Here is a 15,966-nt window from a genome sequence, read left to right as displayed (position 1 = left end):
TGAACACGGGAATATGCTCGGGCTTCGAGATGGGCCAAACTGGATTCATATAATTTTTTTAAAAAAAATTTCAAGCCCAATCTGGCAGTGACGTAGCAATTTGATTGGCCCTGATTATTTTGAGCGTGTGGATAGCCTTAGGACGCTTAAAAATAGCCCTTTTTATATAGTGGGATAATGTACCGGTGATTAGAGATAACACTTAATAAAACAAATTTTCCACAAAGCTGGGCCTCTATAAATACTCTACATGTGATTCATGTGGTCGGTCATACAGAAGCCATTTAAGCATCTCCCTCAGTGGGCACTCCAACATTTTCATTTTTTTAATGCCCTGTGCTCATTTCAAATTTTACGCCCTTATTATTCATGCAAATTTTTTAAAATGCCCTATTTACAACTAAAATTATGATGTCCTAAGCGTTCGGTTCCTTTGCCCATACTCCGGACCACCCTGCCCTGTTACCATTGATTTGATTAGCTCTTATGATAATATTTACGTGGAACTATTTTTTTTATCAACTGTTTCACATATAACCTGGATGAGAGAATACTAAGTAGTATTTATCAGAGCTTTTCCAGCATTTATGACCTATAACTCCTCATTCGCGTTGTCTTGGTTATGACATTATTCAACGGCCATCACATGCCAAGGTGACAAGATCCGTTTTCATGGAGCTGTCTTTCTCTGTTTTCTTATATGTATGGTTTTATTCATTTTCGATAATATCCTTCATCAGTACTAAACAATTCGTAAACACACAGCATTTAACAATATATCAACATGAACACATATTCATTCATGTTCATGTTGATACGTAATAAAAGACAACAGAAGCAAAAAAATGGAAGACGATGCAATCAGTAAATCAAATCTTTCCAACAAATGATAAATCTCTTTATCGTACATTTGTGTTTCAACTCATCATTTTGTTTGGAAATGAATTAAAATGAAATTTATATAAAGAAAAAAGGAGCTTGAAGTGTTTCTCTGCAATGTGTTATATATAAAAAGTGGATATGTAAATATAGAATATTTATAGATTGTGGTGAGAGTGTGTCAACTGTCAAGTGGTAGAAGGTCCACCAGCCAAGTCACCACCGCCTGAGATAGAGATGAGTGGTCGTCGTGAGACACTTTTACTGACGAGATGTGAATCAAGAAACACGACAATCACAGTTATATCATCATGAAAATGTCTCCTCACTCCTCTATCAATCTTTTTTAGATCTGAATATCTCATCTCTCTCTTCTTTGCTGCTTCTCTTAGAGCTGTTTTTATAAGCTTCCTCGCAATTCCCTGCATCTATACGTTTCAATCTACAGTCATAGGAAAAGATAAATGAGAGAAAGAGCGAGAAGAGTCTTTACATTACGAGGGTTAGTGTTCACAATATCAACAGCTTCCTGGTTGCTCAAGTGCTCCCACAAGCCGTCTGATGCAAATATAAGAAACTGATCTTCTGGATGTATTTTGTGTACTGTAATCGCAGGCTCTGCTCTAAGGATCGGCGTTTGAAAAGCCTCAGGTACCCTGAACTTTGCTAATAGTGGCTCCCGGTTGAATTCTGATCTCTTTAAGTAGGCATCACCAATTGACCGTGAGACCTTTGAAAAAACAAAAAAATGTTTCAAAAGACTTAGAATTTGGCAAATAAATCTTCTATTCGACACTTCCTAAAGTGATAAAGACATTGTAAATCTCTTCTTATACTCTAATTTTAAAAACATAGAACTCAGTGTTCTAAAAGTCGGTCTAGCCACCACCTAGTCGGCAAATCAGACCTAAACAATTTTTAAATAATCGGTATAGCCGGCTACCTAATCAATAATCCCATATAAAACGCCTAACTACCGCCTAACGATTTCTCGAACATAACGAAGCATAGAAATCGACAGTCTGCATTATTATTTTTTACCTGTATAATACCTTTGACACGCCATACTTTGTGCTTCAAGACAACAATCTGAGGATCATCAGGATGCAACAGCCGCAACTCCTCTCTCACAGATTCAAGACTTGCGTTATGCTCTGACGACAGCTGAACAGCCTTGACAGCTTTATACGCTTTCTCCAGTCTTCCTAACACAACCCGAGAATCCCCCGCGTTAGCAATGTACAACGACCCGCTACATATGATCCCTACGAGACAACAAGCTCCAACAGAAGCAATCTGCGGCTTCGTCTGCCACTGCCGCCGCACAAGAGAAAGAAACTCCTCTTCCGTGGCTAAAAACGCTTTCGTTATAACAGATGCAGACATTCCATGATTCTCCGACGTAAACTCTGCATCCAATAGAAAGTCTCAACACACAATCTAACTCACCACACAACGCAAGACAACAACATACTTTTTTTTTTTTAATTAACTTGGGAGTATCCAGACACAGCGTACTTACTTCGGATGTTATCGAAGAGGTGTTTATTAACAAACCGAGCTGCTTCAGGACCTCCATGACCATCATAAACACCGACGAAAGTAGCTTGAGGACCCGAATCGAACATGCTAACGGGCCCTGACTCGAGTTTGCTATGATCTTCGAGAAGATTGTTAGCTTGGATCACAGACATTGAAAAATCTCCAGCGACATGGTTACCAGAATCTTTATACCAAAGAAGACCGTCGCATCTTCCGTTAGCGTCTCCTCTTGTAGAATGTTCCCCTTTCACAGAAGGTCGTTTCCAACATGGTGCTATCATCCGTAATATAGTTTCCGATACCATAAAGAAAGATACTTTATTTAACAACACCCAACAGATCAAAACTTGCTATTTTCCTCCTTCCCTAACAAAAAAAATAAACATCTTTTTATATGTAATAAAACGGATCGATTTGTAATCAGACAGAACATGAGTAATGAATACCTTTTGTGTTGAGGGAGAACTGGATCGAGATTGGAAGCAGATTGATTCTGATGAGGAGTTACGATACAGAGGGAGAGATCGTAACTCCGTTTGGATGGCTTTACGAGGGAGATGACAAATCTACTGTCTGAATTCCATATTTGGATGTTCGATTTTCTCTGTGTTTTTTTTTCTCTCTTTTTAACTTTTTGAATTTTTTTTTCCTTTTCTTTTGATGCTTCCTTTTTTTTGCTTTTGATTTTGGGTTTAGCTGTTTAGGCATTGACCTTTAGAAACAACCCGACGTTTTAGGCAGCCTTTTCTCCTAATTTTAGCAACTTTTTTTTTTCTTTTTTTAATAATAAATAATTGCTAATTAAGATGTTTTAAAAGGATTAAGCATAGGCTACATTGTTACCGATCCTCGTCAGCACCTCTAAATATATGAGAATCAAGAACTACTGTATGTTGTTTTGTTTCATTATATCTCAGTTTAAAAATAACAGAGAAACATGATCTGTAAACTGTAAGCAACTTGGCCCATATCCTTAAAAGATATGAGAGAGAGAAACCTGATCTGTAAACGGTAAGCAACTTGGCCCATATCGCATCGATTTCCATATCTCAGTGATAATAAAATAATTTATAACTAGACACGTCCGCGAATTTTCAGTTTTTAATTATTTATTTTATTAAATGATGTATTTATAATATTCGTTCATATTATATTCATTAAGTAAATATTTTTTTTTGCATCTTAAACTATCTATTTTTTTACGAATGTGTGATATCATATAAAAATATAAAAAAAAAATGAGTATAGAGTTAATTAGATAATTTTAAAAACAAAAATTTTTCTTTTGTGTGCGATATCATATAAATAATGATCCGTCCAGTTAACAAAAATCATGATTATTTTATGTGTAATTTTTTTTATTTTGACCATTTCCTTAAAACTATATTAAATTTTACATATTTTAATTAGAATATTTTTAATATCTTTACCTTTTTATTTGAAATGCAACTCAATACTTTTTAACAATTATAACAAAATATTTAAAAAATATTTTAGAATTTGTTTGAAAAATATGAAAATTACATTTTAAATTAAAATTATCCTAAAATATGATAAGTTTTTGATGTAAACAAAAACTCAAATTATGACAAAATTAATGATATTCAATGATAATAACAATTTTAATTGATTATTTTAAAAAAAAATACATTTACACAAATATTGTTTGAAAGAAAATTCATTCATCTTTCAAATATAAAATAAAAATATTATAATTAAATAATAAAAATATAAATAAAAACCATAAATTTAGCAAATGAAAACTGAGTTATATTATGCTAAAAAAAATTTTCTAACAATTTATCAAATGACAAATGAGTTATGAGCAAATAATACCATATAATTTTTAAAAACATAGACATTCTTAAATATTTTTTGAATAAATAATTATTTTTAAATTTAATCAACTGAAAATAATATCCGTACAATTGTGTGAGTCAAATTCTAGTTTTATTGATGCATGTTATATATTAGTGCTGCATGTTTTAGGTAACATTTTAATGATGTACGTTTTTTTAAATCTCCATTATTAAAATTATGCACGTAAGGATAACTCATGAGTTTTTTTTGGTTGATTAAATGACATTATGTCCAAATTTATTTAAGGATATTTCATTAAGGTAACTGAAAAAGACAAACAATAAAATATGAAGTTTAAATTCATTTAAGCATATTTCATTAATGTAACTGAAAAGACAAGTAATAAATTAACAGTTTTATTCGTTCTAGAATATTTCATAAATGCAACTGAAAAAATAAACAAAAAAAATAGTTTAATTAATGAAGTAAAAATATTTTCAAATGTGTAATTCTTTTTAATAATATAGATATATAGTCAAAGAAAATCATAAATAAAAACAAAAATATGAAAGAGACCCACGTATCCGCTTTATGGTGCATTAAGGCATTCTAGAATCATTGAAATGTACTGTAATATTTAAAATCATCTGTAATTCCGCGAAAGCGGAGAGGATATTTAGGTAATTCTACAACAGGAAGACGGAAAGTGGGCGTGGTGGAGAAAGATGATAAGAGAGGGAAACGCGTCTCTATGAGGCTCACATTCCATTCATTTCCTCTCTCTCTCTCTCTCTCTCCTCTGATTCTCTCTATACGACCCGTGAGCTCGCCGGAGGAGGGTGAAACCAATAAAGATGGCGCAGAGGACGGAGAAGGAAGAGACGGAGTTCAAGGTCCTCGAATCCCTGACGACCCCCGCCACCGCCACGACCACGCTCTGCTCAAATAACTGCGGCGTTACAGCGAATCCAGCCACCAACAACATGTGTCAGAAATGTTTCAACGCTTCCATCGCCGCCGCCGGCGTAGACTCCGGTTCGACGTTGAAGAGAGCGTCGAGATCCGTCAATCTTAGGCCCACGCCAGCCAAAGTCGTGATCCGTCCCAGGGAGATCGATCCGGTTAAGAGAGATCAGCAGACGGTAAACCGGTGTTCCGGTTGTCGGAAGAAGGTCGGGCTGACCGGGTTCAGATGCCGATGCGGTGACCTTTTCTGCTCCGAGCACCGTTACTCCGATCGCCATGAGTGCAGCTACGACTACAAAACCGCCGGTCGCGAGGCGATCGCTAGAGAGAACCCGGTGGTCAAGGCGGCGAAGACGGTCAAAGTTTAAAAGTTAAATTCGAATTTGATTTAAAAAAAAAAAAAATCTCCAATCGTGGTTCAAGCTCCGATCTATAAAGTTCGGACAGGGAGATGCTCTCGCAGACATTGATTTGTTGCTGTCTGTTTTGTAATGAAAGATCAGAGAGATTCTCTTCTCGATTTGAATTCGAAACTAAATTTATTGTTTAGTGAATGATGATTATTATTGTTGTAGCTTTTAGGGACTTCTATGGATTCATGAATTTTATTTGCTTAAGATGTGATATCCTCGATCATCAAAGACGAGTTATCGAGTGGTATGTGTGTGTAGATTCGAGAAAAATGAAGGGTGTTTTGGTAATTTGGAAACTTGTTTCGTGTGCGTCACAACCCACATCCTCTCGACAAGTTTGCTTGGCGTGTAAAAGAGCGGCCAATAACGTGTTTGAGTTGTATGGCTTATTTTAAGTTTGATTATTATCTTCTAAAGACTATATAAACAAGATTTTACGCATTCTTATAAAAAGAACAACTTGTAGCATAACTTTTATCAACTCACCTGTCTTTATATGATGCAACATCATGTGATTGCACTAGATTTATCTCGTGAAAGAAAAAAGTGTGATATCTCATGATGACTATCACACGCAGGTACACGTATAGAACCCAGCCCTACTAGAAAAGTCTATTTTAGTTAGGCCTAGTCTTTGTCCAATAAATAACGCAACTACACGGATTAGTTAGAGTCTCACTGGTGACCGTTCAAAAAACAAGAGAAACGAATAGAAAAAAATATACAAGAATAAAATAGCAGAAATGAAAATGAATGATTGTTTTTTTCAAATTTAATAAGAAATAATTTTGTTCTTTAATTTTTTACAAAAAAAAAATGAGAGAAAATGAGAAGAAATTATTATTCCTTGTGAATAGTATTTTTTTATAGAAATACTAGAGAATGCATTATTCCTCGGTCACCATTCATACCTCAAAGTGTCAAACATCAGCTTCGGAATGAGAGGAGAGTAAGACTATTGGTGGAATGTTGTACAAGCTGAGGAATAAAACTTCAACTTGAAAATTGCGCATTTTCTTATACAGTATACAACTTGTCATATTAAAGTGTTACTATTTCGTTTCATAAAACATTTTTTACTGTTCGTATTACCTAGCAAATATATTGTCCAAAGCCGGAGGGCCTAATACTGATACATGTTGGCCCATCCCAATTATGAGAGGAGAGTAGACAATTGGTGGAATGTTGTGTTAAGTGTTTCATCTGTGCACAAAAAAAAGGGTATAAGTGATTGATCTGATCGAGCAGGTATTGTTGAACTTGACATTATATCGATCAACCAAATGCTTAACTGTTTTTCTTAAAAAAACTTGAAAGTCTGAGGTGGAAGTGAATAGGCTTGACAAGCTGAAAGCTAGCAAAATGAAGGAAATTGCATTCAAGAAGCAAACCAAGCTCGGGGAGATATATATATGCTCGTGCTCCTATCGAGATTAAACCAGATGTGGTTCGTGAGAAGATCATGTCATTGATTGATTCCGGAAACACTGAACCGCTGAGGTACTAGCTCAAATGGATAGTGAGATTGCAAAGGCTAAGGAAGTGAACCTCCCTGACTTAAAAAATACAAGGTTCCACATGGACATGGCTCCCTAAATTATGTTTGTTCTCTATGGTAGGATATGTACAGACTTGGCTTCTCTTTCATTTTTTTACTTGTTCCAGTTATCAGAAGTGAACCCTATCACTCCCTTGATACCTTACAACTAGGGATGTTAACTACAGGGTCAGGGCTCAGCCCTCTTTTGTTTATTATAAGCCCAGTCCTATTTTAACCCAACCCTATTTTGACCCTATTATAATCAAGGGTTAGGGCTGGTACCAGGGTTAACTCATTTAATTGAAAAAAATATTTCATTTATTTTTGTTCTTAAATTTTAAAGATAAAACTAGAAAAATTAAGATATCATATGATTCTTTCCTCCAATTTGTTGAGCATCAAAATCAAAAGTTTTCCTCCCAAAATCGCAAAATCGAGTTTTTGCTCCACAACTAAGAATAAAATTTTTCCGTCAAAAAAAAAATGAGAAAATTGCTAAAAGAGAACAAGAAAACAGCATAGTTGTCCCTATGGTATAAATCTTTTTTTGTCCATTTTTTCTCCGTTTTACCCTTTCCATATGTTAAAATTAATGAAATAAATAGTTATATGAATCAGAAAAATTATTAAAAATATAAACAATTAATAAAACACCCATTTACACAAACACATATTTTTTTTGGGTTGAAAAACATAATAAATAATATTTTTAAATTACGTTCTACTAAAAGTAGAATTCTGTTTCTACACAAAACGGGTAAGTAGAAAATGAATTCTAGAATGAACACATCCATCTACTTGTTTTAGAACGTACAAACTACTTTTTACTATAATTCTAAATATGGGGAATACGTATTCTACTATTTGTAATGATCGCTACTTTTATTCAGAAAACTGTTTCTACTTTTATTGAGTATTCTAAGTTATCAGGAATGCAAAATCTAAAACATATACGAACGTCCACATAGTGTAGAAATTACATTCTGGAATTTTGTTATGTTCTACACAGTGTAGAAGGTGCCTTCTACGGATAAAAAAACTGAATTTTCGAAAATTAAGGAAGTTGCAGTTTTTAAAATATTCTCAAAATATTCTAACTTCCTAAAACGTGTTTTCATTGATTTGGTTCGTGAAAAATTAAAAAAAAAATCGATTTTGAATGTTCTTCTTCACCAATCTATGATTTTCCAATAATTTCTCTATAGTTTGTCTTGTGATTTTTACAAACTCTTGTTCTATGATGCATATCTATACAACATGTGGTGTTTGGGAGTTTGGAGCAACCACGGGATGGGTTTTTACGGCTGATGAGAGAGGGGCTAGGCTACTGTTATTGGAATCAACTTCTACCTTAGAGGATTTTAAAAGAATGGTTTTGGAAGATTTTGATATGGAATCACGTTGAGCCCATATTAACATCCCTACTTACAACATAAGATTGTTTTGATACCAATTAAGGTCTCTCTTCAATGCTATAAGAGAGTTTGTTAAACATTTTTTTGACATCATTTCATATAACGTTAACCGAACTTTAAATACAAAATACATAAACTAACCAACATGTGAATAAGGAAACATAATTCCACAAAACAAAACAGATATAAAAAAAATTATTGAGACCATTTTTTCATTTGTCCTTGCACTTCTTTGGTTCCTATTCCCCTCAATGAGTTGGTCTAAAGATAATATACTCTCAAAATGGAATCTATACCAGATATATATGCCATAGCTCTTTACTTCGACAAGCTACAAATATCATTTGCTGGGACATTATCCACTACCCGCCATTTGGAAGATGCTAATTCTCGAACAATCTTTGTTGTCAATGTAATGATTGTTACTCCATCCGTTCAATAATATAAAATGTTTTACATAGGAAATAAATATTATTAATAGTATAAATTTAAAACCAATTCCACCAGTTTGACAGATAATGACGTTCTGCCAGAAGTTCTAGTTCTCGGCATGTTTCCTAATACGTCATTAGACGCCATAACGGAACACCCTTTATACTGTTCAGGTACAATCGCTCTAAAAGAGGAATTAATGGATAATCCCATTATTATGAGGAGTTTAACCCGGTTGAATCACTTCTTAATTAACATGCGCTGGGAATTTCAAAAGGGAGTTATTCAGTCCGAATATGTTTTAAACCTTCAGCGAGAATTGGATCACACTCCTGCAGAACTCCTCAGCGATAAGCTGAACTTTATTTATTTTCGGGAATCCCTCAATTTATGGACTAGAGTAAATGACTGGTATCTGCAGAATTTAGGCGTTCCTGGCCCTGCTATATAAACAATGCAGTAAATTAATATTGATCAACCGGTAGGGAAAATTGGCATATTTATTCCTCAACTATTATATGCGCATATTTATTCCTCAACTAAATTAAAATATTCCTCAACTAATCATTAACTGCACAAAATCATGATTAGAATATTCTACCGTTAAAAATTTGACAAAAACCTTTATTTTTCCGTTCACCAGTTAACATTTAACTATTTTGTTTCTAATTTTGCGCAGTCAACTATTAGTTTGAGAATAAATATGCAGAAACAATACTTGAGTATTAAAACTGCCGATTTTAAATACTTTGGAAATTAAATGTCCATTTTCCCTCGACCAGTATCAATAGAATTAAAATACTTTAAAAATATCAAAGCACATTAAATCCTAGCTATATAAAGAGTTGGATGTAAGATGTGCTCGCTCTTGGGAAGGAAAGTTGGATTGTCCAACTTAGAGTGGGAAGAGTTGGATTTGGAGTTTTGGAAAATCAAATTTTTTTAAAAATATTTTATATTAGGGAACAGAGGGTGTACTGTTTGTTCCCACTCAAACTGGAATTCAGCAAAATGTTTTCATTTGGTGGATTGATTTGAATGTGGTTGGTCGTAAAACAGGTTCACTTTGCTGCCACCAAGGATAGCCTTTCGAGGCATTTTAATAAGTTTGGTGAAGTGCTTAAAGCTGTCATAGTAACCGATCCAGCGACTAGGCAACCAAGTGGGTAAGTTGTCTGCCATAATATGTGGTTGTTATGCAGTTCAGTTACCGAGACACATTAGTGACAGAAGTTGTTCGCCTAGTATGACTGATGTCCGAACAGAATCACAATCAGACTTTCTAATTTTGCTTGATAGATAAAAAGAGGAGCATAGGAAACAGAATCACACAATCGGATTTTCAAATTTTATTTCTTTCTCTATAAATAATCATTCTCAAAACCTATTTGATAACGTGTTCTTTTGTAATGATATTAAAAGAACAATAAAAATGTATATATTTGCTCCATTTTCATGGAGGCAACAAGAGGAACACGTTTCCACAAGACAACCCAGCAACGCACAAGATAGACACGACACGAGCTCTAACGAACAATACATTGAGATTCTTAGCAACCTGTAGCGTCAAAGTCAGAATCTGCAACCTCCCAGCTTCCTCCATCTTCTTGAAATACACATCGGCTTCAACGACCGTCTCAGCATCAACGCTACCGCGAACGGGAACCCGAACGCCACGCAGCTCTGAATCGTCATCTCGTGCATCCGATTCGATCGAGTAACGTAGAGAATAGTCCCTCCGACGATCAATTGAGTTAAACCGAGAAGACCCATGGCTCCGCTTAGACTGTACATGTTCTTCATCATCCCTTCGAAGACTTGTCTCGTCTCGTACCCTAGCGCTGACACGTCGCGTTCCACCATTGGGCCTTCGATCTCCTGGTGCTTCATCTTGGGCTCCTCCTCTGGGTTTGGGTTGAGGTCCCCGCTCGGTGTTGAGAAGTACTTCGTTGACGACCATGTTTCAGATCGCAGCTTCTCCAAAGCAGAGAAGGATCTTAAGAGACTTAGTTTGTTAATTTCAGATCCGTGGATCAAGTGGTTTCTTATAGGAGAAGAGGAGTGGAGATGGTGATGAAGAGAGGCGTTGAGGGATGAAGAAGAAGAAGAAGACAAGGGTTTAAGGAATCTGGAAGCTAATCGACGAGAGATCATCATTGTCGTCGTCACTGGAGAGAAGCTCCTGATATCGAAGCTCCTGGTAATTAGGGTTTATTATTCACTAGTGGTTTGTGGCGGGTTGCTCGGTTTAAAATTTATGATTTTGTTGGATAATTATCATTGTCAATAGATATAAAGCTTTTAATATGGTTGTATTTTATGTGTTTGGCAAGCTAGTGTAAAATTTTATGTAATGTGTGTATCGTAAATATAGTGGGTGTAACATAGTAAATATTTTGGTTTAGGGTTGTCTTTAAGGTTATAAAGAGGGGATTGATGAAAGAAGGGTGAATGTTACTATGAAATTGTGGAAAATACTAAGCAAAAACTCTGATATTTCCCAATAGTGAAACAATATTTGGCTATAATATTTGCCAATTTTTAATATTATGTATAGTATAAAGATGTTGAGAACTTGTAACCTAATGTTGCTTGTAAACAATAGGGCTCGGGGAAGTTTGTTTTGGTGAATTGTTTTTTTGCACGTGTTTGTGTGTTGTTTCTTCATATTCTTTCTATAAAATTTACAATGATGTTTGAAATTTTGTTAAAATTGCAAATTAAATTTTTAAGTAATATACTTTAGTAATATTTGAAAGAAAGAGAGGAGCTAGTGTTTTAAATGCAAGTACAGAGAGGTGCTAGCGTGGCAATGGCTAACATGGCCATGATAAGGATAATGTCAAAATTATATATACTTATTAGGTTTTTAAGGTCAATGACGGCGCTTTTATTCCATTATCGATTGCCACTTCTGAACTTAGGTTGTTTTGTAAAAAGATATGAATGAGTTATATATGTGCTAAGCTAGTGTGGTGGTGGTTAGAGTTTTATCATGATGTGATCCAATAATTGAGTTCTTCCAACTGTGGTGTTTGAAGTTGGTAAGCTGAGATTATATGATGGGCTATTGATTAAGGATGTTGGAATGAATTTGTTGATTATATGTTTAATAAGTGTTTCTAGTCAATTATGATTTGAACGTTTTATTATAGTAATGAACTGGGATGGTAGGAGCTGGTGTTGAAGTTGAAACCCTTAAAAATAATTTTTTTTTTTAAATCGTAGTTGCAGGACACGAGTTTTTAGAACTGAACTCTTTAGGCGCTTTCTGATAATTGGTTTTCATGCTTCCCTTTCTACTGGTTAAGGAATGCTTTAAGTGAGCTTATTTTGGGAGATTTGAATGTTGTTATGTTATTGTTTTGGAATTATTTATTCGTTTGAGGAAAATTTGGTGGGACATTCAAGATTTTTTTTGTTATATGAGGTGATCTAACCGCGATGATGATGTTGTAGGTCAGATTTCAAGTGGATTTGTTGAAGTTTTTGTTGAGTTTGTAGTAATTTACAGGCTGATGTGGGGAAACTTTGGTTGGTTTTAGCAAAAAAAAAGCTTTGGTTGATTTCCGTTCATGTTCGGCTTCTGTGTTAATTTAAAATTTGTTAATCATATCAATTTATGAATATACGGCGAGGGTGGGGTGTGTCTGATTTTCCCAGTGGTGGTGTCATCGGTTTTTATTAGAACATTGTCAGTGAATGTGAAGTTGTCGAGCTATGTGTTAACCGTAACACCGTATGGCTATACGCAGAAGTTTAAATTTAATTTGCTATGAGGACAGTGTATTTATTTAAGATAACGTAACTAATTGTTTGTTTATTTTTGTAGTCAAAGATTCATAAAAACATTTGAAAAAATGTTAAGAAATTTGTAAGTGCTTTTGTAGTTACAGATTAGCATTTATATGAAATTTCTATATATATCTGTCCATTTAAATAGTAACCTTTTTTGTTTTCATCATAGGTAAAGCTTTGTAAACAATAAATATACTTCTTGTATTTAATAAAAGTGTCACTGGAATTTTTTTCACGCATTAAGAAATCACTTAAAATTCTATTTTATTCTTTGTTCACACACTAAATTTTTTGCTTTTTAATTAATTCACTAACATAATGAAATTAAAAATGAAAATTTATTTAAAATTCCGCATTGAAAATACTAAACGGCACGAAAATAAAATTCTAAATGACATTTTTTTTTAAGAAACAGAGGAAGTATGTTTTCTAAGTGAAGATTATAAACAAAATTAATTAGTTTTCTATCGGAGTTGTATACATTTAACTAAAACAAAAAACTATCCAATTACATTATTAAATACATAATTTATTAACATTAATGGTTTAAAAAATAGTATTAACGTTAAAGTGACAAAAATTATCAGTTACGTGTTCTATAAGGCACATCTTCAATATCCCACAACATCCCCATCTACATTATTTTATAAATTATTCTTTAAGACGTTGGATTTCTTCAGCCAAAACCAAGTGGATTGTAACATGACAATAGTAAGCAACCTGCAAGAATCCTATTTCCACCAAAGCCATCATACATTAGATAGAAACTTGCAAAAAAATCCATTTCGAATAAAACCTATATGATATATACATACAACCTACGGCAACCAAAACATAACTTAAAGTTTTTCCAAAGTTCCATGTGGTTAAAATGTCTCCTGAATGTTGGATATCTGGATATTTATTTGGGCATCCTTGAAGCCTTTGAAACAAAACCGAACGCAGGTTAAAACGAAACGACATTCATTTACATGTGAAGTTTTTATTATATGCTTACCTGTGAGCTTACTTGTGAAGCTCAGCATTTCTTAGCTCCTGTCAAATGAAGAGAATTAGAGCTTTTAAGTCTCTCTTTATCTCCAAACAGCAATACCAACTTTCCAAGATACTCTTCTTCTTCAGATAGGTTTGTTGCTTCAGCCTGGTATTTAATGATAAGAAACGGATTCGAAAACCAATCAAAGATGGTCTTTTGGGAAGATTATTTGTAGTTATCTCCCTTACACTATCATCTACATGAAAACGCACAACATTTATGATTCAGAGAATCTCTAAAGATACGGTTCGTGTAGCCATATTGCAAGGTACCCAGCAACAAACCGGTGAAACTGGATTTGATATAGCGTAGAAGCTCGTTAAGAAGGGAATAAGCGGTAAGGAAATGATGACGACGGTTGCCTTTGTTATACTTGGCTTCTTTGATGTTGTTTGAGTATATAATATCTTTCATTACCATAATCTCTGTGCTGCCTACATTCCACAAAATGAGCATCCAACTGCAAAAACCATTAAAAGATTTCAGACAATAGTAACAAATAAACAGTCAAGATAAACAGTATTAGAGAGACTCTCGAGAACATCAAGTGGTTTCAGGTCAATCATTGGACCCTTTTTTTTATCCTTGTCTTGATGGACTTGTCTTGAAAGACCACCAGAAAACGCCGAAATACCACATTCCGCTTCGTTTCAAAAAGTTTGCCTTCAAACTCCCTATTGCTCATATCAATTAAACGATTTACAAACTTCAGCATACCTGAACGCCTTTGTGACCATCATATATCTAATATACCGGCGAAGTGACCAAACTTTGAGGGAAGAGACGTTGGAGTCCACTGGCGAGGATGGTAGAATATGTATACGATGGCGGATGCTGCGACTATTTGGCAGAGCACTGGAGCTGCAAATCCTTTTTTCTTATCCAAGGAACCGGTGTTGGACTTGCAGTATTTCACTAAATAGTTTAGGCTTCACTATACAGAGCGGTTAACGTAAAACTCAATATTTTCGTAGGGGTTAATACATAGATTTTGAGAAAAATTAAAAAATATAACAATATTGCTTTAATGCATAGTTGTCTCTTGTACTAGTACATGGTGATGGTCAAAGAGGTTTGGAACCTTTGTTGTCTTCATTTCTCTATAAAATAGTGATTTTATAATGGCTAATCCATTAATTTAGGGAGAATATGAAATTTTACTAAATTAATTTTTTTAAGAAATTGAACGATGTTTATGTACCATGAAAGAGAGTTTAACATACATTAATACGAATGTAGAATGTGGTTAGAAATTTTAAAACAACACTAAAGATTATAGGGTTCAGTAAATAAAGCATTTACCAAAATTCAATATTTTTATAGAGGTTAGCACATAGATTTTGAGAAAATTTCAAAAAATATGACAATATTGTTATAATGCATAGTTGCATCCTACACTAATATATGATGATGTTGAAAGAGGTTTAGAGCCTTTTTTGCCTCCATTTTTCAAGAAAATAGCGATTTTGTAGTGGTTGGTTATTTCACTGATTTAGATATATAGTATTATGAAGTTTTACTAATTAATTGATAAAAAATTAGAACGATTCTCATATACCATAAAAGAGAGTTTAACATACATTAATACAAATTTAGAATGTCGTTAGAAAATTTAGAACAACAATAAAAAGTATATGTTTCAGTATATAGAGTGTTTAACGTAAAACTCAATATTTTCGTAGACATATAGATTTTGAGAAAAATTTAAAAAATATAATAATATTTCTTTAATGCATAGTTTCCTCATGTACTAATATATAATGATGGTCAAAAAGGTTTGAAACCTTTATTGTCTCCATTTCTTTTGAGAATAACGATTTTATATTGGTTAGTCCACTAATTTAGGGAGTATATGAAATTTTACTATATTAATTTATAAAAAAATTGAAAGATGCTCATTTACCATGAAAGATAGTTTATCATACATTAATGCAAATGTACAATGTGGTTAGAAAATTAAAAACAACACTAAAGATTATAGGCTTCAGTATATAAAGCGTTTACTAAAATTCAATATTTTTGTAGGGGTTAACACATAGATTTTGAGAAAATTTCTAAAAATATGAAAATATTGTTTTAATGCATAGTTGCATCCTGCACTAACATATGATGACGTTGAAATAGGTTTGGTGCCTTTGTTGTCTT

General features: G+C 33.8%; 3 protein-coding genes across 4 annotated transcripts; 1 reads left to right on the top strand and 2 right to left on the bottom strand.

The window, feature by feature from the left end:
- Positions 1-845: 845 nt before the first annotated feature.
- On the bottom strand, positions 846-3,098 carry LOC106296198 (probable protein phosphatase 2C 38). 2 transcript variants are annotated; one of them, XM_013732280.1, is made up of 5 exons: positions 2,868-3,098; positions 2,402-2,782; positions 1,921-2,288; positions 1,373-1,609; positions 846-1,301 (listed from the first exon to the last, which is right to left on the bottom strand). In XM_013732280.1, the coding sequence occupies exons 2-5, from the start codon at positions 2,724-2,726 to the stop codon at positions 1,068-1,070; spliced, it is 1,164 nt and encodes a 387-aa protein (XP_013587734.1). In that variant the 5' UTR covers positions 2,727-2,782; positions 2,868-3,098; the 3' UTR covers positions 846-1,067. The 2 variants fall into 2 exon arrangements, with proteins under 2 accessions (XP_013587734.1, XP_013587733.1); XM_013732279.1 differs by having other exon boundaries at positions 2,402-2,787; positions 2,868-3,097.
- Positions 3,099-4,950: 1,852 nt separating this feature from the next.
- On the top strand, positions 4,951-5,888 carry LOC106343456 (zinc finger A20 and AN1 domain-containing stress-associated protein 5-like). The gene has a single exon (XM_013782677.1). It carries the CDS (start codon positions 5,076-5,078, stop codon positions 5,553-5,555), a length of 480 nt encoding a protein of 159 aa, XP_013638131.1. The 5' UTR covers positions 4,951-5,075; the 3' UTR covers positions 5,556-5,888.
- A 4,461-nt stretch (positions 5,889-10,349) lies between these two features.
- On the bottom strand, positions 10,350-11,413 carry LOC106293739. Its single transcript, XM_013729392.1, is given in 2 exon segments — positions 10,350-10,604; positions 10,607-11,413. Coding segments are annotated over 2 exon segments (702 nt in total). The 5' UTR covers positions 11,145-11,413; the 3' UTR covers positions 10,350-10,440.
- Between the last annotated feature and the right edge of the window lie 4,553 nt (positions 11,414-15,966).

This window comes from Brassica oleracea, chromosome C5, assembly GCF_000695525.1.
Source record: "Brassica oleracea var. oleracea cultivar TO1000 chromosome C5, BOL, whole genome shotgun sequence".
Taxonomy (NCBI): Eukaryota; Viridiplantae; Streptophyta; class Magnoliopsida; order Brassicales; family Brassicaceae; genus Brassica; species Brassica oleracea.
This window is presented reverse-complemented; position numbering and strand designations above follow the sequence as displayed.